Genomic DNA, 25,436 nt, shown 5'->3' with positions numbered 1-25,436 from the left:
CCATAAAATTTAGCATGACACCTTTCCTATAAACTAATAATGTTTCTGGCTCTTAGCTACAATTCTCTCAGAAATTAGCTTGGAAATGTAATAAATCTTTATACCTAAACCTGGAGACTGAGTGTATGAATTCTTTTGCCAAACCCACAACAATGACTTGGGGACCCAGGTTTTCCTATCCCTCTTAGCCCTCTTGTGGGAGCGGTCCCTGGGTTAGTGGGGGAGGGAGAGCTCAGGTCAGGATGGGTGTGGTAGGGTCCCTGAGGTGTTCCTGGGCCACTTCCGGTTGTTGTGGTGTTTTCCATCTCAATAGCTGTCCTTTCTGACTTGTCTGGCTTCCTTAAAGTACCAACTAAAATACCATCTTTCCCCCAACTTCTCTTAATACTAAAACTTTAATTTTAGTAATTATTCCCTACTGTTGAGATATCAGGGCAAGTGTCTTGGTGTTGTTATCTCTGAAAGAATTCAGGTTCAGACATTCTCCAATGCAAGCAACAGCATTGGGTTAGGGGTGATGTACTGGTGGGCTCTTCCTAAGCGAGGCAGAAGGCCCAGGAGAATAAGGTGTGGGTTATATAGAGAAGTGTTGGAGTCCAGCCTTAATGAATACTGACAGTGTGAAATGAATATCTGAGGTCAGGCAGAAGATATCCTTTTCAGTTTTAGTTTATTAATCTGCTTAATATGCAGGCTTGATATAACTTTTTAGTTAGTGTTACAACATTACTAGCTACCTTCAGTAGACCTATTCCTCCAAGGTTAATGCACATTCCTACTTAGACATTTCAATATTCACCTTAACTATCAATAGCAAGGTACTTGCCAACAGAATTGTAAATAGCCCAATTGTGATGCTCACCAACATTAACTACAGTTGAGATGTTTTATCAATACTGAAGTATTTGTCACCACAGAGTAGTAAATAGCAGAAATTATCATACTAATATATCTACCTCAAGTATGTCTTTAATTCATTGTTAAGAGGTAAATAATAATAGTTTAAATGCCTGGTTCCTGTTCCTTACAATTCTCCTAAATTTAACCTAGTCTTTCAATTAAGAAGAGATAGTGAGCCAATATGAGCTTACCCCCTAACACAGAGCAGATCTCAAGTAATACCTGGACCAGGATCCTGCTGTTAATGGACTTACCTCTACAGAAGATTAAAAAAAAAATTAAAAAAAAAAAAAAAGTAAATGAATTGGGCAGAGCAGGAAAATTGGATAGTCTAGGATGATACTTTGGTTAAGGTATGTATGGGAAAAGTCCCTGTGATTGTATTTCAGATAAGATATTTATGGGAAAAGTTTTTTTTTGTTCTAATGGGGGGTGGGGGGAAGAGAGAAAATGAAACAAGTCACTCCATTTTCCTTATTTTGTGATCACTTCTGATGTGAGATCTGAAATGCCTGTACTTCTCTTAAACAAGCTAGAACTTCCCTTTCTCATAGGGGAACCAGACAATGGAGTAGCATAACAAGCGCACAATCTGACTGAAATCCCGAGCTGCTTGACATACCTGTAATTCTTTAGGAGTAAACATTAGCTGAACTTAAAGAAATGCTTACAACTGCTGAAACCAGTCTTGACCAGCTCAGAGAGAGCAGCAGACAATTGGATTCCCAAAATATCTGGTTTCTGATTTGCTATGTTTGAAGAGGTCTTCTCCCTGGAGTCCCACTTCTCGGACATCCCCTATCTATGTAGTTCTTCACTTAATGTGCTCCCCTCCCCCACTTAGACATAAAAACCTCACTCCCATTCCCTTTTGAGCAGCTGAGTTATTGTCTCTCAGTTCCAGTTTGCAAGCTTTTTAGCCAATAAATGCAGCTATAAATAATCTTTGTAAATTGTGATGGGACTTTGGCTGATTCTGGGACTTTCTTTTTGTTCTCATGGTTTCTTCTGGATTAGCAAAAAGACCAAACATAAATATTTAATCACAATTAGAATCCTTTGCACATAATTAAGTCTTAACCATGGCCTTTTTCCTTTAATCTGGAAGTCTAGGTTTTCCAGATTAATATCTACATTCAAACATTTAAACTTCTTAAATGTTCAGGCTCTCAAGCTAAAAAACTACCCTAATGTCTTACTTTTTAACAGATTATGTACAATTAACCCGCAGCTGGAAAAAACGAATATGGGGGGCGCTAGGACCCAGGTCTTCCTATCCCTCTTAGCCCTCTTGTGGGGGCGGTCCCGGGGTTAGTGGGGGAGGGAGAGCTCAGGTCTCACTCGCTTGTAGTCAGGGTGGGTGCGGTAGGGTCCCAGAGGTGTTCCTGGGCCGCTTCCGCTTGCCTCCTCCCTCCTGGCCTTCACCCTAGGCAGCCCGGGGCTGCCGGCTGCCTTTCTCCGGTGTGTTGTCCTCTCGTATTATCCCGCGTTGCTTTGGCGGCGGTGGAGGAGCAGCTCTACTAGTTCGGTAATAAAGAACTCTAGTCTCTGTCCGAAAGCGGGGATGAGGGTGGGGAGAGCGTTGCTTTTGTTCTCGTGGAAGGCGACCGAGCTTTAGGCCCGGAGGGACCTCCGACTCCGGAAGGGGGCGGGAGCAGTTGGAGACGCGGAGGGGGGAGGATAGGACGGGACTTGCAAAGCGGAAGCAGTCTCTTGCGGCTGCTCGTTGCGGGTATTTCTGTGGCCTGAGCCCGGGGAATTCGTCGCCGCTCCAACTCCCTCCGGGTCGGGAGTCCCACTCCTGCTAGGCCGGGTGCTGCCGAGAACCGCAGCGTTTTCGGTCCGGTGCTCGAGCGCCTGTCAGAATTCCAGCCTAGGGCCACCTCGGACGGGAGCAGCTTGCCCTGGCCCTTGCTCCATGCGGATTCCAGGAGCCTTCGGCGGAGAGCCCGATCCCCGGAGACTCCGTGAGTGCCTCTGCCGCTTTGTGGGGTTCGTGACTAGGATTGGTTTGGGAGGCCTGGAGTCAGATACCGGTTCTGGCTGGTTAGCTGTGACCTTAATGAATTTTTCTGATCCCAGCTAGAGAAAAAGACCTCGGGCAAGATAGAATAATAATAAACAATAGTCGCGCATACTGTGTGCCAGGCGCCTTACAAATATCTTGATTGATTCTCTACTCTGATGTAGGTGCTAACATTTCCGTTTTAGAAATGGGAAAACTTGAGGCCAAAAGAGAAGTGATTTTCTGAGTGTCTCATCCATGTCTGAGGTTGAATTTGAACTCGGGTCTTGGATTCGTCCCACAACTATATTCAGTGCGCCACCTAGCGCATTTATGAAGCTGGGATTTGTGCTAATAATTAACCGCAAAGAAAGAAAACAATTCTCTACTCTTCCCTCCCCCACTCCAACTCGCTGTCTACTAAGAAACCACATGCAGATAGCTACAAGTGAACTACGGATAGGATAAGTTGGATATGATCAGAAGAATGGCATTAATATGGTGGGTGGCTAAATGGGATTGTGAATTGGGTTTTCTGTTTTTGAGAAAAATGAGTAAAGTCAGTTTATTACTTTGCTGCTCACGTCGAATTCTTTTTGTAATCGACGTTTTATGCATCTTTTCAATTCTGAGGTATAGGAACATAATTTGTATTACTAAAGGCACTTTTTTCTATAAGTATTTTTGTATGCAAACTGTCAGTGGTCCCTCCAGGAACATTTTTCCCCCTAAATCAGCCTCCTGGGGGTATTAAGCATAACATTTGATTCTTTAAATTTGTAAGAGCTTGTCACAGGAGTTTATTTTGTAATACTCAAGTAATAGAATAATAGTAAAATAAACACAGCATGTTTTGTACTTAGGAGTGATTTTATTCAGAGTTGAACATGTCATCAACATTTATAAGGAATGTGTTAAGTTTTATAGGGGAGACTTTGTTGCTGTTAGGTGTGTAAGCTTTAAAAGAAAGAAATCATTGTTAAATCTATTTTAAAATCTATTAATAAATAATAAAAGTTACTCTTTAAAGTTTTACATGTATTATCATTCTGGACATGTGGTTTTAATGGTGTAAGGAAGACCCTACGTAGGAGGCCCTTGGACAAACTGTTCTCCCTCCCATAGTTGAGCAATTTATAATCTTAGAAAGTTATCTGAGGGCCGTTAGGATTGTCTTAAACTAGACTTGAACCTGGATCTTCTGTGTTATGGCTTTCTATCCAGTTTGTTGCCTCTGCTTGTTATCTTTAATTAACCATAAGAATTTTTTTTCTTTACTAGTTTAATCACAGATACATTTCTGAGAATAGAGCAATTTTATGAATTTTTATTTTTGTTCAGTCATGTTTGACTCCTAAAAGACTTGGATGCCATGTCTTTTTAGCATTGAAATACCGTCTATGGGGGTTTTTTGCTAAAAGAGACTGGAGTGATTTGCCTTTTTTCCCAGTTTTATGCAGGCAGAGGTTAAGTGACTTGCCCAGGGTCACGAAGCTAGTAAGTATCTAAGGGAAAATACCATCATTCAAATATTTCATTGTCAAATATAACATTAGCTATATGACTCTGTTTCCTCATCTGAAAAATTAATTGGGAAAGGAAATGGCAAATCTCTCCAGTATGTTAATCCAAGAAAACCCCAAATGAAGTCATTAAGAATTAGACATGAATGAACAAAAACCAATTTTTTGACTCCAAGCTCAATTTTCCTGAGCCCCTCCCAGTTGCTCTTATAAATAATAACACAAGGGGTTTTATTCTGGGACTTGTGGATTTTCTCTCTTTTTACTAAAGCTTCTTATTTTCAAAACATAATGCTTAAATAGTAGTTAATTCACTCTTAAAATACTGTGTTCCAAATTTTTTTCCCTCTCTTCCTCACAGTCCCTCCCCTAGATGGCAAATAGTCCAATAACATATATATATGTATATATATATATAATTTCAATAATATAGGTAGAATTTTAATTTTTCCTTTGTAATTTTGTATATTTAAATTTTACACATTTAAAAACAGGGCCCCATGAATTTCACTAAATTGCCAAAGGGAGCTCAACAAGACAGAAAAGGTTAAGTGCTACAGAACTAAGTGACTATATTTTATATATAGTTAGAAATTTGTTCTGGGCCCTGTCCTGTATCTCTTATTATCATCTCACAGAATCATTTTTCTTTTGTGCCGATGACTCCCAAACTTGCTTATTCAAGATATATTTTTTTGCAAACAAGGAATCATTTTAAGGCTTTAAACTCTACATTACCTTCATAAAAAGTCTTTTCAAAAATTTTTTTTCCTACTTTTTTTCATTTTCACATAAAGCTAGTTTTCATTGTTCATTTTTACAAGATTTTTAGTTCAAATTTTTTTGCTCTCAAGACAGCTAGCAATCTGGTAAGGGTACAGTCATGTTAAACATATTTCCACATTAGTCATGTTGTGAAACAATCAAAAAACAAAATCAAAAACAATCAAAATCAAAAAACAATCAAAAAAAAACAATCAAAAGAGGAAAAACATGAAAGAAGTTTGACCGCCACAATTGGTTCCTTTTTTTTTTTTCTCTTACATAGCCAATATGATACTTCAATTTATTCATCTCTAGCTTGGATTATTGAATAGCCTTCCTTCTAGAATTGATCCTTCTACTTTGTCTTTTCTTATTTATTTTCTATGCTGTCAGCACTTTAATATTCCAAATTATTGTGCAGGTTTGACCATGCTATTCGTTTTCTCAATTTTCATGTCTAATTGCATATTAATCTGAACCAGTTACAATAGAGTAAAGAAACCGAGTTTCATCCAGAGAAACGATTTATTTATTAGCAAGAGATGTTAATTGGATTCATGATTCTTGGCTAACAGGAATCCTGAAGTCAGGAGGACTTGAATTCAAATTTGTTCTCAGACATTTAATACTTCCTAGCTGTGTAACCCTGGGTAAGTCACTTAACCCCAATTGCAAGGGCAGGGGAGAAGGAAAAAAAAGTTATAATTTGTTGGAAGTGATAAACAGGATTGTATGGATTCTGAATTTTTTTTTTTATTAATTTTAATTATAAACTTTTGACAGCATATGTGCATGAGTAATTTTTTTTTAATAACGTTATCCCTATATTCATTTTTCCAAATTTTCCTCTTCCTCCCTCTACTCCCTCCCCTAGATGACATGTGTTACAGTATAACCTAGATACAATATATGTGTGTAAATCCAATTTTCTTGTTGTGCGTTAAGTATTGGATTCCAAAGGTATAAGTAACCTGGGTAGATAGACAGTAGTGCTAATATTTTACATTCAATTCCCAGTTTTCCTTCTCTGGGTGTAGTTGTTTTTGTCCATCATTAATTAGCTGGATCTTTTTTATGTTGAAGATACCCACTTCCATCAGAATACGACCTCATTCATACAGTATTGTTGTTGAAGTGTATAGTGATCTTCTGGTTCTGCTCATTTTACTCAGCATCAGTTCATGCAAGTCTCTCCAAGCCTTTCTGAATTCATCCTGCTGGTCATTTCTTACAGAGCAATAATATTCCATAACCTTCATATACCACAATTTACCCAGCCATTCTCCAATTGATGGACATCTATTCATCTTCCAGTTTCTAGCCACTACGAAAAGAGCTGCTACAAACATTTTGGCACACACAGATCCCTTTCCCCTCTTTAGTATTTCTTTGGGATATAAGCCCAGTAGTACCACTGCTGGATCAAAGGATATGCACAGTTTGATAACTTTTTGGGCATAATTCCAGATTGCTCTCCAGAATGACTGGATTCTTTCACAACTCCACCAACAATTTATCTGTGTCAGTTTTCCCACATCCCCTCCAATATTCATCATTATTTGTTCTTGTCATCTTAGCCAATCTGACAGGTGTGTAGTGATATCTCAGAGTTGTCTTAATTTGCATTTCTCTGGTCAGTAGTGATTTGGAACACTTTCAGATGAGTGGACATAGTTTCAATTTCATTATCTGAGAATTGTCTGTTCCTATCCTTTGACCATTTATCAATTGGAGAATGGTTTGATTTCTTATAAATTAGGATCAATTCTCTATATAGTTTGGAAATGAGACCTTTATCAGAACCTTTAACTGTAAAAATATTTTCCCAATTTGTTACTTACCTTCTAATCTTGTTTGCATTAGTTTGTACAGAAACTTTTTAGTTTGATGTAATCAAAATCTTCTATTTTGTGATCAATAATGATCTCTAGTTCTCCTCTTGGTATATGGTGTTAAGTGTGGATCCATATCTAATTTCTGCCATGATTCTGAATTTCTTATTGGTGAAAAAGATCTGGAGATACCTAGGTGAGGAGAAAAGGTGACATTTTAGATTGGTGACATTTGGGAGATGGAATAATCTTTTGATTTCTCCTAAATTAGATGATTTATAAGAAGTTGAAACACATCACAAAATGGAGGATAAAGGCAAAATGATATTACTAAGGCTATTTTAATGTGACAAGTTGAGCTAACCTAATTGGGCATCTCCATACATTCTAGTCTGTCTCATACCTGGGATGCTCTCTGTTTATCTTTGCTTTTCTAAATTTCTCATTTCCTTAAAGCCTCACTCAGCTCAAGTGCAAGCTTTTTTCATTCCTTCCCCTCCCCCCCAGTTGGTAGTAGTGCTCCATTTATTAGGTATTTATATACATACACATAAGCATTCTTTACTTACCTGGAAATTTGTATCCCACAGTAGAATGCAAGTTTTTTGGGTTGGAGGGACTGTCTTGTCTTTGCAAATAGTAGATGCTTAATATTTAAAATTATTTACTTGCTTATTAAAAGCTCTTCTGTTTTTTAAAAAAGTGGTTATTGTGCTTAAAATCTAATTTTTTAAACTAAAGTAGTAATAGAGTATTATAATTTTAGTGACTATGCTAATAAGTCCTAAGCCCTTTATAGATTAATTTTTGTTTTTGTTTTTTTTTGCTGAGGCAATTAGGGTTAAATGACTTGCCCAGAGTCACATAGCTAGGAAGTATTAAGTGTCTGAGACTAGATTTGAATTCCAGTCCTCCTAACTCAGGCCTGGAGCTTTATCCATTGCACCACTTAGTTGCCCTATCTAGATTTTAGATTATTCCTTTTTTAACCATGATTTGTGATATTGGGTCATGAGTAATATTTGACATTACAATTTGAATTGGTCAGAGCAATATGCTCTTACTACTAGAAAAAAACAACTCTAAACATTGTGATTAAAATTGAATTTGCTCTTATTTACTCTGAAGAAAATTTAAATGCAATTTAAAGCAGGCTAATTTTTTGCATTTTGTGTGTGTGTTCTGTTCTGCAATTTGCATTTTGAGATGGTTGCAGTACTACTATGGTCTGGTTGCTACAGAAAAACATCTCAGAGGCCATCTTATTTTTTTTTTTTGTTTGTTTGTTTTTTAACTTGAGACTTGCCTAAGGTTTTGAATCTGTCTCCAGAAACGAATGCTCTTAACCCTTGTGTTTTCTGTTCATTTATATCAAAACTATGTAGTCATATTTTATCTGTAATCTGCTGTGAAGATAATTTTGATGTCCTTATTCAATTTAATTAGCATTTAACCAGTTCATTTTGATTTTAATGAGTGTATTAATAGAGTGTGAGGTAGTTCTGATAGTTGATAATGTTAGGATTAGAGTTATGATTACTCTAACATTGATGGCAACATCCATGTATTATATGGTTTAAGTGATTTGTAATTTATTATATAGGCCTATTTTATCCTCTATTGGGGATAGCAAGAGACCTACTTCACTGTACTCTCCATCCTTCTTCCCCAATTTCTTGTTGGTGGTTGTTTTTTATAAAAATTTTATGATGCATAGAAATACACTAGGTAATTTTAACAGATAGAAGTCCCCAGAGTCTTGTTGTCTAGCCAGTGACTTAATAGGGGAAAGTTCCAGGATTTCTTTACCTAGTCAGTGATTAAACAAGAAAGTAACTTGGAGCTTATTTCCTATGGCTCTGTCCTGTGGTCAAGCATGGAGTTCTACTTCCTTCCTTTGACCAATCATGTAGCTTTCCTCTTTTTGGAATTAACCAATCAAAGAATTGTACTGCTATGATCTATTTTTAGTGATTTCGTAAATTGCCGAGTCCTCTCAAAACTAAGAGAGAGGGGCAGCTAGGTGGCGCAGTGGATAGAGCACCAGCCTAGAATTCAGGAGGACCCGAGTGCAAATCTGGTCTCTGACACTTAACACTTCCTAGCTGTGTGACCCTGGGCAAGTCACTTAACCCCAGCCTCAGGGGGGATGGGGGAGAAACTAAGCAGAGAGACCATCTGCAGAGGAGAATCCTGGATTCTTAGATACCACTGGTTTCCTCAATAAAACTCACAAGAACTGATGCTAAGTGAAATGAGCAGAACCAGGGCATCACTGTACTCAGCAAGAGCTAGATTCTACAATGATTAATTTTGATAGATGTGTCTATTTTCAACAAAGAGATTATTTAGGGGTCCTTTAGACTCATTGTCTTTTTGTTGTGGATTGGAATCTTGAGGTACAAAAGTGAACCTTGATTCTTCAAAGTTAATCAACACATCAAAAAGAATAATATAAAATTAATTTTATTCCAATTAAGGAAATGTAGGTTCAGAATGTTGTGGGTATTATGTATTCAGTATCAGAACTATTATGTAGTGTCCAAGTCAGGATTAGTAGTTTGTGGTTAATAGTAGAAGTGGTTTAAATAGACTGGCAACTAATAGATAAGAATATGAATACTTTTCTAATGGCCGATCTACTGCAGAATTAACTTGATAAATATAGGAAGAATTTAATGTAGTACCCAAAGAATCTGTCCTTTGTTTAGATGTTGCCTTCAATTGAATCAAAAAGTCAGTTCTCACCAAGTCATTCCCCTGCTCAAATTGGTCAACTAGCATTCATTAATACAAATATAATTGAAAAGAGACTGCCTTCTAGGGGAAGAGAATAAGGGGGAAAGATAGCAAAAAAGTAAAGTGGAGGAGGGGGTGGGGGGGTGCGTGTGTGCACTTGCACATCTATAGGATCCAGGCATTTTCCTTAAAATGGAGGTTCTGGGAGAAACCATCTAGAGAGATGCCAAAGTGTAGAGAGGCCGCTTCAAATTTCCAGACAGAGCCATAGTGTTAGAAACTAGAAAAGGTTTCTAGGTTATTGTAGAGAGGCTCTGGAATGCCTCCTGGAAAAGAATGAAATTAAACGTTATTGGCTCCCTACTTGCCCCAAGATAAAAAAATATTCCTAGCATTTAATAACGTTATTTAATTGTGCCCTTCTCTGAACTCACTTGGAGTTTTCTTCAAAGATACTGGAGTGGTTTGCTATTTCCTACTCCAGCTGTTTTTACAGATAAGAAAATTGAGGCAGACAGGGTTAAATGACTGACCCAAAGTTGACCCGACCTGCGGGTCTCGAACTAAGGGAGTCTGAAGCCGCGTGTCAACCTGTAAGCAAAGCTGGTAAGGCTACAACCTGGGAATGGGTGAAGAAAGCAAGAGGCGGAGACAACTCTGTGCAAAGCAGAATAGCTCATTTATTGGAGGAAAGTACAAGGCTTATATATGTTTCCAGAGTATAGGTTAAGCAATTTTGAAAAAACAGTTCTGTGACTACGTGACACCTGGGCTTTATGACCTTCAAGGCAGGATGTTCTCATGCTTCACTGTATTGCTTATCAGTTCTTGGTATTTGGGGTGTGAGGCAGGGGCTCCAGCACAAAGTCACACATCTAGGGAGGTCAGATTTGAACATGGGAAGATGAGTCTTCCTGACTCCAGGCCCTCTCTATTCACTTCACCTAACTGCTTGGTCTTAACCAAGTTAGCATTTACATACTATTATGTATTAAGTGCTTTATAAATATTTCATTTAATCCTCAGAACAGTCTGGAGGTGGGTGGGAAAAAGTTCTAGTGCCTATTATATATTAGACATTGTGCTAAACAGATAGGAGGCCTTGGTTAAGTAGCTTGCTATGTCACATAGCTAATAAATGGAGTGCTGAGAATGCTTCACTTTGAAATATAGGCTCTAGCAGGGGCTTTGTTAGGAAACAGAAAAACAGGATACAGTTGCCCTGCCATCCAGGTGTAGGAGGTTTGGGATGTGGTAAACGGGATGTAGCTGTCTACTCAGTCCGGCATAGGAAGTTTGGGTCATGATAAATATTTTAAATTGTGGAGCCCCAGCAGAACCTTGTTAGTTTCAAGAGTCCCAACCAATGGTTGAATAACCTTCCCTGGGATGAGATAACTTGCCTCATTATTTAAATATCCCTGATGCTGTTTGGTTCTATTTACTTTTACAACAGTAAAACTTTTGAGTTCAGTCTCCTGGTTATTCTTACCGATTGACCTGTAGTTGCACTGTAATCTAGTGGCCAACTTGATACAGAATCAAATTTCCATTGATTTAAACTTGGGTATACTGGGCCATTCAGCTATCTCAGAATATTTAAAGCCCATTCAGCCTATCTTTTAAAAATAATATAGGAACTCAATTGGTCTGTTTTCTTATTTTGTTTTATTGATATTTTCTTATGTTGCCAGGAACCAATCCTTTTGCAATAAATATATTAACATTTGTCATTTGTGAAAATGTATGTCTCATGTCTTATTCTAGTTTATCGCTACATACATTATCTCCTAAAATCATGCTTATTTATGCAGTCATTATTCTTTCAAAGATAATTGCTTTTATATTATAGTTATTATAAGTTCCAGTTTTGTTCATTACACTCTGTCAATTCATACATCTTCCCAATATTCTTTGAAGTTCATTATTATGTTGCAGTGATGTTCTATTGTGTTTATATACTGCGATGCTATTAAGCCAATTCTCAATTCATAGACTTCCACTTAACCAAATTTTTTCAGGACAAGAAATATTTTTGTAGATATTTTTGTGTATATGAATATGGATCATTTCTCATCTTTGGCATTTTTGGAACATGTGAAGTGGTCAAAGGGCAATTTATTTTTCTAGAATGGTTGAACCAACCTACAGCTCTGCCAAGAATACATAGATATGTACCTGACCTGTGTCTTGTCTTTTTACAGCTCCTCCCACATTTCCATGTTTTCTCATTTTTGCCAGTTTGATAGTGTGAAATGGAAGCTCACAACTGGCTTATTTCCGTTTTTCATGTTTATCTTCTTGGATTGTATTTTGGTAATTTCCAGAAATATTTTTTCTGTTTGAAAACTACCTGTTTATATTTTTTTAGCCCCTAAGTGACTAGGATATCAGCCTATTTTTCCAGAATTACTTCCCATTGTTCTGTCATTACCTGAAAAAGACCTAGAGACTAAATATTGGATTTAATGCCACAGTTTTTGTATAGGCTGACCTAACTCTCAGGCCTATAATACGTTTTTATTATACCCCTGCATCCTGGAACCCCTTGTAGTAGAAGTTACCTAGAAGCTAGCTCGTCAAAACAAGCAGACATTTAATTTAAATTCTCATTCCATACCTTCAAGGAGTTTGGAGGTGAGGGTAAGAAAAGAAGAAGTGCATAGATAAGAAAGTACATGTATCTACATATAAAGAATGTAAAAGATTATGCTTTTTTGGCAAGCACCAATAACTTGGTGAATCAGGAAAAGACCTTGTAAGAGGTAGTGCTTAAACTGAATCAGCAAAGGGAATGTAAAGGAAAAGTGGCAACTTGTGTATAAAATCATGGATTAGGAAATAGAGTAACTTGTGAAAGGTAACACCGAATTAGTTTGGTTGGAATGTAATTTCTATGATAGTATATAATATGAACCTGAAATCTAGATTTTTGGCTGGATATAGGGAAAAATTAGTATTTAGTGTATTTCAAGAGTAGAAGTAGATTTAGTAGGCAGAGCATATTTTCTTATAATTCACTCAATCTCCATTTATAATATTGTAGAATGGATTACTTCCAAATATGTGACTTGTGAAGATCCTTGCAGTTTGTGAAGAGATCATAAGTGAGGAGTTACTGAGAACATAAGCATTCATAAGGATATGGATCATGAGTCAGACATTTATACTCATTTATACATTCATACTCATATAGGAATGCAGGCATACTGCTGTCTTTCTATATATTTCCACTGCCCTCATTCTTATTTCCCTTCCTTCATCCTCCCTTTTTCACTTTCAGTTTTTGTATCTTGACAAAACAATTTTTCTGTATCAAGCTTGTCACTCATTCCTCCTCTCTACTTCACATCCAGTCAGTTGGCAAATCCTATTGTTTCTATCTCATTTCTTGTTTGATCCTTTCTGTCTGCTCACAGCTATCATTTCAGCTTAGGCTATCACTTAAATAATTATTTAATTGGTCTCTTCCTCAATTATAGCTAGTCTCTTCCATTCTACACTGGTTTTCCTAAGTACAGATCTAACCTTGTCATTTTCCTATTTAATTCGTGTCTTTGTTCAGCTTTTTTTTTTTTTTTTTTAAAGACTGGCAAAAAGTTTATTATCGCATTGGGAAGTCAGCTTTTGCTATGCATAAATAGAAAGACTGAATTCCTTGGTGCCAAGGTCCCGACAGAGGGATGTAAAGTTTCTATCAGAGAAATCCTGACAGTTGAATAAGGTCTTGTTAGGGAAATAAAGAGGGAGTAATGCTGAAAGAGAATATCATTTCAGCAGGCAGAGGGTTGCAGCTTATGCCAAGGGGGGAGAGAGGTTCCTTGGCATGGCATATTAGGTCCTCTGCCTTTGTTCACTCCATTGGCAATTGCTGTCCTTGTGTACTTGTGTTCACAATCAACCAAACTGGCCTTTTCTGTCTGTGTCTTTGACATATTTGCAAAATGTCTATTGTGTACATTGAAATGTATTTCCTTCTCACTTCTATTTTGCATTGGAGAACTCTTTATTTAAGATACAATTTTATTAATACCTACCAGTCTCCGGCTTGGAGTAGATGTTTTATAAATATTTGTTGATTGATGAAAACAGCATCCTCACTCCAAAGACATTCAAGCAAAATGAAAATTATCAGAACACTTTGCATTTTACATTATTTATATACTTTAATGTTGATCATTTGGTACCAACTGTCTCATATTTTTCCTTAATTGTGTTAACTCTTAGTTTTTGTTTTAATATTTCTTTATCACAAATAATATTGCTAATGAAAATATGTGTATAAATCATCTCTTGCTGTAAATTTCTTCAGAATAAGGGCAGTTTAATAACTTGCATAATGAAGACGTAAAAGTAAGATCTTCTCAATCTTGGTGCAATAGAATTGGAGATTTGAGCAATAAAAATTACCAAGAGACCAGACTCATTTCTCAAAAGAAGGGGTTTTATTGTTGTAATAGCAAACAAAACCAAATAGTATCATGGAATAGTTGGTCATGGGAGTGTGAAGGATGTAGAAGATCCTTACCCAAAATGACTACTCAGAGATCACTTAGTAGAAGGCAGTTTATTGAAAACCTCTGGAGGATGAGCCCTCCCATTGTGACATAAGAAAGAAAGCTCCTGGTAGGAGAGCTAAAGTAGTAAAGATACATAGCTTTTATACAAGAAATTACATCACAAGTAAGAGAATTGAGAAGGGGAGGGTTAATTAGTAATTAGAGGTAATTAGTTGCTATTGGAATGGAAGATTTCTGTTACAGAGGATTACATCATAAGTTGGGAAGCATTGAGAAATAGGTGCCCTCTCCCCTTAATTGAATGGATGCCAACAGACCTTCAAAATTTAGATTACTAAGCTAACAGTATTCAACTAATGGTCTAAATATTGATAACATTGAATAGTGATAAATGTCATCATTTCAGGTCAAGTAAATATGATTATAGCTGGCCAAGGCTTAAGTAAATACGAGCCTGCACATATTATACAGGTCATAGGGGAAACACAGAAATAATGAAAATAAAATAGGCGGGAAAAATCACATTCTTGTAAGTTCTTCACTTATCTCGCTCTATTCCCCACAGGAAGTTGCTTGTAATGGGGTATTTGTAGAATAAGGCAATGGTTATCTTCAGAGGGTGGAGGATGGGGGAATTATTTTTTAAACATTGGTGGGGACATAAGACAAAATGGATCCTTAGATGTTTTGAAATGTGTAGCATTATCCAAGCCCCCCTTCACCTGGCTGGATGAACAACCACATTCTGTTTTTCTGCTCTTTGTGATTAACTGTCCATACTAGAACTAATGAAAGCCCTGATGGGGCCTAGTCCAATGGAACCATATGTAAAACATTGATTAAAGAACTACCAAACATACTCTTAGAAAATCAAAAGGATGCATGTGAGGCAAACTTTTAGAAAGTAAAGAGAAATTACAGAATGTTTTAAAACCTTGAAATTTTTATTCTGTTAAATACCTCTTTTCCTCGTTAGAAAAGCTATAAAATTATGTAGCTATACCATGTATAATGGAAATAGTGCTCAGACCAATCTTATTCTTGTTTCCTTTTATTTAGTGAAAAAATTCTCTGTTAGCTTATGTCACTTTTTTTTTTTTTTCTAGTTCTTTGACAGTTTTGGAAGATTTATCCAGGATAACTACTGCTAAGAGGACTGGCACTTGAACCTATAAGAAGTATAGCGTAACCTGTTGAGTCTCACTGCTCCCATATTCATGGGAGGTAAGTACAGGTAGCAAAACTTAGAAGCTTTTGCTAGTTTTTTTGTCTCTCTTCTCTCAGCTTTAAGGGAAACTCAGCTTCCTTGTAAATGAGAAGTGAAAGAGAAAATACCCGAATGTGTAGATTGAGTATATGTTGTCAACAGTGTCTTTTTGCACCATGTTATCATTCTTTTTTTCTGTGGTCTAATCAGCCAAAGAAAAAGGGTAAAAGAAAGTTAAGTTTTTAAACTGAAATTTTCAAACCTTTCAAAAGATAGTCTTATTTCTACATTCCTTTTTATGGCCAGTTGAGAATACATTGGAAGCAAGATAGTAAGATGATTCCTTTCCCAACTTGCAGAATTCCTTAACATTTGAAATTAAAGATTTTATTTTTGGCTCTTTTTTTAGACAGCATTATAATTTTCCCCCAGCATTTCTTCTCTCCCTTTCTATGTCAGAAAATAGTAAAATAATATTTAAAGAAAGAGAAGAAAAAAATCTTACTGATCAGTACATTGAAAAAATCTGAAAATATGTGAAGTGTGCCATACTTAGGGACCTCCCACTGTAGTATTCCAGTTGGTTTTCTGGAGGTCTCTGGACCAGCCTTCGTTTCTGCAAAGTGATCGCCATGAGAATAGCCAGGGATAAAGTCCAAGTTCTTTATCTAGTTTCTTTACCTGGGGCCTGGACTAGCTTTCTTGAGGTCCTCCGGAATGTGTCTTGGTTTCTGTTGGGGAGGCAGAAGACCAGGACGGTCTCTCTCTTGAAGTCTGTCTCAGTCCGAGAGCTTGTGCTTACAACATTCATTTTTGATTTTTGTATATTGCTGGTGGTGATGGTGGTGGTGGCATAATCTTTTTAAGTTCAATAAAAATTTTGATTTTTATATGCTGAAAATATCCTGATAGGAATTTTTGGGTTAACCTCTATAGTCTTAGAGATTGAGTGGAATTTATTTACAAATAACTTTTTTGGTAATCAGATTTTTATTACTTTGGTATTAGGAAAGGGAAGTGATTTAGTTTTTAAAATTATTGTTTCAACCTTTTTTTTTCTTAAATAGTATTTCATTTTCCAAATGCATGTAAAGATAGTTTTCAATGTACACTTAATTTTTTTCAATAGTATTTTTACTTTTACAAATATATGTAAAGGTAGTTTTCAACATTCATTTTTGAATGACTTTGTATTTCAAATTTTTCTCCCTTTCCAAGATAGCAATCTAGTTTGTTTATATAATGTTGGATATAGGTTTATATGTGCAGTCCTTTTAAATATTTCAATATTTGTCATGTGCAAGAAAAAGATACTATTCAGTCTCAAATTCTCTTTCTGAATGCATTTCCCATCCCAAATCTATTGAAATTGTGTTAAATTGTGTTAAATCATCACATTTCCAAGTCCATCACTTGGTCATCATATGATCTTGTTAACTATTATAGTAGTCTGGTTTGCTCACTTCACTCAGCATCAGTTCATGTAAATCTGTCCAGGCTTTTCTGAAATCAGCCTGTTATTTCTTATAGACAATGTTATACTTATACATCATAATTTATTCAACCATTCAAGAGGTGTGATTTATAATTTGCTTGAGGCTATGGAAGTTTGTTAAGAGAATAAGAAAATAGCTTGAAATGTTGGTTTATACTATATAGATGAATTGATTTGTCTATTATCATGGGATCTATGGGAGATAAACTGATGAATTGTGAATTGAAAGGATCTACAGCTTCTTAACTTTTGAAACTAACTTCTTAATGTTAAAAAAAAGGACAAAATAATGAAGCAGTAAGCTACCTTTACATTCTTGAGTATGTTGTTTGTCAGTTGTTACGAGACTTTGATGTTATATGCTCAAAGGCTTCATTATCCATTTATTTATTTATATTTCTATAAGCTTTCCCTGCTTTGGGCCCTTTAGCAGAGAAACAACTCTAGAGTCTGCTGAGGAAAGAAACTTACCAGAAGACTCCTCCCACTCCCGAATTTTTTAATATTGTTTCCACTGACTCCAATTTGAAAGATTTTTTAATTAAGCCAGTTAGACTTAATGCATTCATTAAGCCATTTAGACCTGGATTCAGGGCCTTTCTGGTTTGTGTGAACAAATATGCATTCATTTTCTGTAGAATATTGAAAATAGTATTTTTATTATTTTGTATGAATTGAATGTTTAAAGCTAGGAAGAGAAGAAAAAAAATCCGGCAGTTTTTAGATAATACATTATATGAGCTTAATGAATATAAATGTAGATTTTTTTTTTTTTTCTTGAAGAAATCTACAATGTGTTGCTGTATTGCTGGTAACTGATGCAAATGTGTGGGACAAAATAGTGAGAAGAATGAGGGCCTGGTGAGTTCAAGCTTACAGCATAGAACTGACTTTACTTCTTAACAGCTACCCTCTTATACCCCACCATAAATGTTTTTCTCTGTTATACATCACAATGGTCATAAAACACCACAGGTATATCCAAGAATGTGATATTTCCTTATTCTATTAGTCAAGACATCTTTTTTTTTTTTTTTTTTTTTTCCTCTTAGTGGGCTCAAGTCATGTCGACCTCTATATTTCTAGTAAATAACCCAAGAGTTTTGATATGGATCACCAGCTATGGAACAGGCCTTGCCATGTTCATAAAATCCTATAAGTGATTTTGCCTGTGGATATAGCAGGCATATGTATTTATCAGGCAGGGCAACTCTTTAACTATTTCTCTAACTTGTTCTTTTGTGTTTTGGAATTGTCTGTGAAGCATGGAAGAACTTCAGTGAAATTGCTTATGATTGTCAACAGCCTTTGGAAAGAATCGGTTAATATTGTAGGATAAAATTGTAACTGGGTTTTGCTAGATGATAAGGGTCTAGGAAGGTTAGAATATGTTCTAATATGACTCATGTTAAATTGCAACTCACATGAATTAATTTTTGTAGATTAGAGGTGTATGTTTCAGAGGGGCAATTGAATTTGATTTTTGAGGTTTCTGTATGAGAATAGACTTGCACTGCATACTGTCTGAAAGAATTTTGAGGAGTTTGATATTATATTATCTATATAGTATACTGCTTTCATTGAATTAGAGCCATCAGTAAAGGCAATAAGGGTGGAATCAGCAGGATAGTTTTTTTATTATCTTTGGAAATATCCATTGCTACTTTTCACAAAAATCAGTAATTTTATAGAAAGTCTGTGATTATCTATTTTGCCATTGCAAAAAAATAAACCTGCCACTCAATATTAAGGACATTCATTTCTTGAGATTTTGTATGTGGATGATGTATGATTAATTAAGGAAGAGCCAGTGAGTTGGAGATGTTTGTTTAATTTATTCTTTAGATATGCTACTATTGTAATATATGGCACAAGAGGACAGGAAATTGGTGGGGGAGATGAATCCATTCAGGTGTTCCCATGATTGATATAGCATTGTAGTAGGGGACACAAGAGTAGAAAGTATTGCTCCCTGTACATTTTCATTAGGGAATATTTGTGTTAATTGGACTTAAGATACTTTTTTCAATGTAATTGTAAAGTAATAAGTGTAATTCACATTTGTCCTCTGGAGATAGAGTTCTAGGAGAATTTAATGAAAGATCTCCTTGTGATGTAGAGAATAAATGAGAAAGTTGATGTGTGCGTATTTGTCGCATGGGTTGAAACCAGTTAATATCCCCTAAGAATCTGAGACTCATTAAGATATTGTAATGAATTTTTTCTTATCTCAAGTTTCTGGGGTTAGATTATTTGAGAGTCTACAAGATGGCCAACAAATAAAAAAGGGGTTTATCTTTTTCAATTTTCACAGGAGCAGTTACCAAACCCCATGAATGTAGGGGCTTGTACTAAGAGGAAATGTTACTAAGAGATTGAGATTGTTCACATTTTTGCTACTACATAAAATACCTTTCGTTTAGTGAATTATTTTGGAATCTGGATATTTCAGACTCACAGATGAGATAGCATAGTCAGTGATATATTTTTTTCTTTTTTCTTTTTTTTTCTGAGGCTGGGGTTAAGTGACGTGCCCAGGGTCACACAGCTAGGAAGTGGTAAGTGTCTGAGACCAGATTTGAACTCAGGTCCTCCTGAATTCAAGGCTGGTGCTCTATCCACTGCGCCACCTAGCTGCCCCTAGCCAGTGATATTTCATTCCTTGAGGTGTAATACTTTCCCTTGAAATCTTTGGGCAGGTGCCTCCATATTTATACTAAGGATAGTAAAGACAAATCTAGGCTTATCTTCCCTTTGAAGAGGATAGTTAAAAAAAGGTCATTTAAATCAGTAACTTATCCAGGGGCCACTCAGCAGGGACTATGGTAGGAGAAGGAAGTCTAGGCTAAAGGTTCCCATATTGACTATTGTTTCATTTATCGCACTAAGGTCATGTAACATTTGCTATTTTCTTGATTTTTTTCTTTATTACAAATTCTAGGGGATTCCAAGGGCTGATAGAAAATTTAATATGTCCTAATTTGAGCTGCTCAGAGACTAGTTGAGTAATTAGCTTCTCCTTTGGTAAAGAGGCAATTGTTCACTGGAGTATCTTGATAGCCACTGGATATGGTCAGCTGTGTGATAGAAGCTACAGTGGCCTCTAATTGAAATCCGAAAATGACTAGATTGTTCATAAAGATCTTGAGTAGACTATGTATAGTTTTATCTGTTCAAGAATATCTGCCCCATGATCAAAGAATATGAACAGACAATTCTCAGATGAAGAAATTGAAACTATTTCTAGTCATATAAAAAGATGCTCCAAGATATTATTAATCAGAGAAATGCAAATTAAGACAACTCTGAGATACAACTACACACCTGTCAGATTGGCTAGAATGACAGGGAAAGGTAATGCAGAATGTCTGAGGGGATGTGGGAAAACAGAGACACTGATACACTGATACATTGTTGGTGGAATTGTGAACACATCCGGCCATTCTGGAGAGCAATTTGGAACTAGGCTCAAAAAGTTATCAAACTATGCATACCCTTTGACCCAGCAGTGTTGTTAATGGGCTTGTATCCCAAAGAGATCTTAAAGAAGGGAAAGGGATCTGTATGTGCAAGAATGTTTGTGGCAGTCCTCTTTGTGGTGGCCAGAAACTGGAAACTACGTGGATACCCATCAATTGGAGATTGGCTGAATAAATTGTGGTATATGAATATTATGGAATATTATTGTTCTGTAAGAAATGACCAACAGGATGATTTCAGTAAGGCCTGGAGAGACTTACATGAACTGATGCTGAGTAAAATGAGCAGGAGGACCAGGAAATCAACAATACTTATGGATGTGGCCATTTTCGACAATGAGATGAACCAACTCAGTTCCAGTAGAGCTGTAATGAACTGAACCACTACACAGAATTCCCAATCCCTCTAAATTTTGTCTGCCTGCATTTTGGATTTCCTTCATAGGCTAATCTATTTCAAAGTCTGATTCTTTTTGTACAGCAAAATAACTGTTTGGACTGTGTGTGTGTGTATATATATATAGTACTTAATTTATACTTTAACATATTTAATATGTATTGGTCAACCTGCCATGGGGGGAGAAGAGGAGGGGAAAAATTAGAACAAAAGGTTTGGCAATTGTCAATGTTGTAAAATTACTCGTGTATGTTCTGTTATACATCACACAATGGTAATAAAACCACAAAAAATACACCCCAAGAAAGTGACATTTCCTCCTTCTATTAGTCAAGGCTTGTCCTGTTTTTTTGTTCCTTTAGTGGGCCCCTGGTTCCATTAGATAAAGTATATGCTGGTCATGTTGACCTTCATATTTCTAGTAAATAATCTGAGGGAGCTCTGATGTGGATCATCAGCGTGGAAAAGGTCTTACTACATCCTTAAAGTCCTCCAAGCGACCTTGTCTTGCTTCATTTTTCACTGTATGGTGATTGTCATGTATTATGATACAACTGTGAATTTGTTGGTATTAATATTAATTTGAGAAACAATTATGCTCTCTCTTGAGTTAAACAGTGGAACTTGGTATATGAGGTGGAACCTATTGGAACTGTAATTTTTTAGTGCATCATTGAGGTGAAAATGCCAAGAATTCAGAGTGCTGCCTATGTATCACATCAAGCAGATAGATATAAAATTCTGGGAAGATTGAGAGCATGGCCTCATAAAAGGTAGTGTTAGTGTTTCTCTTTTAAACATTTCTCACTGTTAGAGCATTGGCTTGCTTATGAGACCTTTTGACTTTGAGGATTGGACTGTGCATGGATTGTTCGTTCAAAAAAGTATTTGGTGTTTTACTTGAAATCACATAGCTAAGAGAGGATTTTTGATTATACTTTTGATAATGGGTCTGATACTGTCAAAAGAATTCTAAGTGTTTTATAATGATTTTTTCTGTTATTTTATGCTCTCAGGTCCACAAGGGGACAGGGGTTTAAAACCTTGCTACTATTATGAATTTGTAGATAATTATGTTATTATGGAGACCATCCTAGATCTGAGTCCTTTATTCAGGTGATTGGGCTCTAGCTATCCTGAACTGCATAGAGCAGTAGCGGCAATGGACAGGTGAGTTGTTAGGAAAATGAGAAAGAAGGTAAGGAGTTAGAAAGAAAAGGAGGGATTCTAGGAATGGAGAATAGCATGTGTTAAGGAACATACCTAAGTGTGAGGGGACAGGTTGAGTCTCCTCATAAAACACTTAAAGGCATTGCAAATCAGCCTTTACTGACAGATACTGCTTGTGAATTGGGAATGAAATAAATTGGAGGGAAGAGGAAAGAGGTCAGATAATGCAACTGTCTCTCAGTCTCTTTGTATCATTATCATCCTCTCACATCTTATTCTGCTGGTAGATACTCAGTAGCCACTAGCTGGTGGCTCCTATAACAGTGTACAAAGGCAAACAGCATAGAAAATGGAGCAGGAATGCACAAGGAGCAAGCTAGTAGGCCACTGTGGCTAGATCATGGGGGGAAAGTAAATTATAAGAAAACTACAAAAACATAGGAGTGTTTTTGGATATATTTTAATTGTAAATTCTCAGGATAAATGAACCTTCCTATATGGAACAACTACAGTTTTACTTTGTTAGCAGAGAAACTTTTAAATCATGTTATTCCTATTTGCAGCATTCTTGGGGTTCCTAAATCCTCCCCGCTCCCAATTTAGTAATTCAACAGTCTTTGTCTAAATGATGAGTAATTCTCTAATACAGGTCAAAAGGGGAAACTAAAGAGGAAATCATTTTCATTCTTGAGTAGTGTAGGATCTTGACTAAAGGATCTCTATGGCAAACATACAGAAATATATATGATATATGAGGCAGTGTTGTGCCAAAACTGATGTGAGATGGGACCTGACTGGAGGTTTATTAAAGTGTAGGTTTGCAAGGGGAAGTCACAAATCAAACAGCCCCAAATTGGGGGAGAGCAAGATTTATAATGTGAAAAACACACAAGAGGGAGGGTCCTTATTGCCCATAAGTACTATTCATACTGAAACAGAATTTGGCCATTAATTCCTTATGTGGGGGCTAACAGGAACTGTTATACAAGCAGTTAGTTCCCTCTCTGGGGGCCAACAGGATGCCCTTGGGCCTCATGAGACCCAAGAAATTTAAGGAGGTGGAGGTTAATTAAAAAATAACCCTTGGGGGCCTCAGCAATTTTTGAGTTGCTTTACTCAGGCTGGTCATGGAGAGGAAAACAAAAATAGACTTCAGGATCTCATACTTCAGCAGATTGAAACAAATGTAGAAATAAGAGAATGCTATAATATCCTTGAAGTTTTTCCTACTCCCAAACCTATTAAAAAAAAAAGTCCTTTCCCACTTCCAAATCTATAAAAGCATATGGATAAGACAAATAAAATGAACAGTGCTTGGAGCAATCTCTCATCTCATATTGCAGTTCTTGGTCTGGTTCTTTTGAGTATAATTATTTCTGAAATCAATTCACAATAATAGCAAATTGTCTGTCTTGACATAGCTTTTCCAGAAATAAAATTTTTTTCGAGCTTGGCGCTGTTTTAATAGGTACATCAAATGTATATTTTATTTATATAGATAGACATCTATATAAATAAAAATGGATATCTATTATACACTCAAACACTATATATATATTATATATATGCTATCTTTATATTTATCAAGGTTCTATTTTAGAGTTATTTTAATTTTGATTTCTCTTATTAGTAATCCATAATATTTTTGCATATTGTAGTTATTTTAGAAACAAGTCTATATTGTTTCACTACTTGTTACTAAGGCATAATACTATGATTATGTTTTGATCGCGTGACCCCAGCCTTTTACCCTGCTGCTTTGGTGTTGCCTCTTTGCTCTTGAAGTTTTGAATGATGAGAAGGTACTGTTTTGAATGATGGTCAGGAACTGTACTTTTTAATTAGGCTTTTTGCTGTGCTATAATTTAATCTGATAATCTCCTTAGTCCCTTCTCCCCAAAATCTCCAAATCCAAGCCCAAAACCACACCCTTCAGCATCATCACTAACTGCTTTGATGTGACCTGTTAACACTGTTTATGAGAAGCAAAAAAACAACCCAAAACATTAGAAGACATTTAAATTGCTAATAAAGTGACAAGATGAAGACTTTTTAAAAGCTAAACCTCTTTATTTTATTTTGAACATCCCAATTCAAATAGAATTAAGAAATTTAATTAATTTGATTTTCTCAGTTTTTGTTCTTGTTCCTCTAAAAAAAAAAAAAACAAAAACGAAAACTGGGTTTAAGTACTTCTTATTTATCCTATTCCCTTAGTCACAATTCCATAAATTAATTGACAATTTAATATTGTATGTGAAACTATGAATCTTTTGTTTTGTTAAGGACTGGTGAGTATCCCCATTTAATAAAAAGTTGGAGATATCTCTAGGAGCAAAACAAAAGTTTATTATATAACTTCCAGAGAAGCGGGCATCCCTCCTGTAGAGCAAGTAATCGAAAGGAAAAAACCTTTTGGGACAGGTTTTACACCTTAAATAGTCCCTAATGCAAATATCCCTCCCACCACTGACCATCATCCTCATTGACTGAGGATCTTACATTCTAAATGTGGAAACTACCCAAGAAATTGAACTTGGCCAAAAAGTACACGGTTGTCCATATTTGATGCAGGAAGGGGACAGATTGAAACAAATGTAGAAATAAGAGAATGCTATAATATCCTTGAAGTTTTTCCTACTCCCAAACCTATTAAAAAAAAAAAAAGTCCTTTCCCACTTCCAAATCTATAAAAGCATATATAAATCTATAAAAGCAAATGCGGGTAAGTCAATGCTGAAGTAGATGAAGCCTTATTCCATTTTCACAACTGTCTTAAGAGATCTCACCTCATCTCGTTCAGCTGTTACCCCTGAACTTATCTTTTTGAGTTGCTGTATTTTCCAGAGATACTGGATCCAGAACATTCAGGTGACCCCAAATAAGAACAGACATCCCTGATTTGACATAATTTGTTTTTGCACATCACATTAGATTTCCTGTGTGCCATGAGAGGTAAGATAGGCATTAGCCAGTCTGTGTCAGACTGGGATGATGGCTTTGTAGCTGGGGTCTTTTGTAGATAAGAAGATTCCCCCTATCTTCGTAGTCTGGCAGTTCCCAAAGAAAAAAAATGAGGCTTTTGCCATTACCTCTTTTCATGGGTAGTGGTTTTGTCTTTTTTTTTCACCTTTGCTTTGCTATTCCCCTTCCTGATCATGCCCCTTCCCTCTTCCCTTTGTTATACTATTATAAAAATGTAAACTTCTGTAAAGAATGGGAATCCTTTGGGTAAGGTGGTAAGTCTTATGACATTGTGATTGGCTTGTTAACAGTAGGGTTACTTTTTGGAAAAGTATATAATAAATTTAACATTACTTTCAAAGTCTGCTTATCTGTTTTTTCTAAATTTCTCTTCTGAGCATTTAAAAAAGTATTATAATTGCAACTTAGTCTTAGAGAGT

At 36.2% G+C, this 25,436-nt stretch overlaps 1 protein-coding gene across 21 annotated transcripts in view; it reads left to right on the top strand.

Annotated features, from left to right (window-relative positions):
* Window positions 1-2,212: 2,212 nt before the first annotated feature.
* Window positions 2,213-25,436, top strand: part of LOC141544434 (protein bicaudal D homolog 1) — a 347,130-nt gene continuing 323,906 nt past the window's right edge. For 4 of the 21 annotated variants that reach the window (XM_074270614.1, XM_074270612.1, XM_074270613.1 and 1 more), the window contains exons 1-2: window positions 2,598-2,867; window positions 15,391-15,508. In XM_074270614.1, coding sequence (XP_074126715.1) covers window positions 15,502-15,508 — 7 coding nt within the window. In that variant the 5' untranslated portion in view covers window positions 2,598-2,867; window positions 15,391-15,501. Of the gene's footprint in view, window positions 2,868-15,390; window positions 15,509-17,769; window positions 17,848-25,436 lie in introns of all 21 variants that reach the window. The other 17 variants (XM_074270602.1, XM_074270601.1, XM_074270593.1 and 14 more) reach the window with 13 other exon arrangements.

Source organism: Sminthopsis crassicaudata, chromosome 5, assembly GCF_048593235.1.
Source record: "Sminthopsis crassicaudata isolate SCR6 chromosome 5, ASM4859323v1, whole genome shotgun sequence".
NCBI lineage: Eukaryota > Metazoa > Chordata > Mammalia > Dasyuromorphia > Dasyuridae > Sminthopsis > Sminthopsis crassicaudata.
The sequence above is the reverse complement of the archived record's forward strand: the minus strand, read 5'-3'. Positions and strand labels throughout refer to the sequence as shown.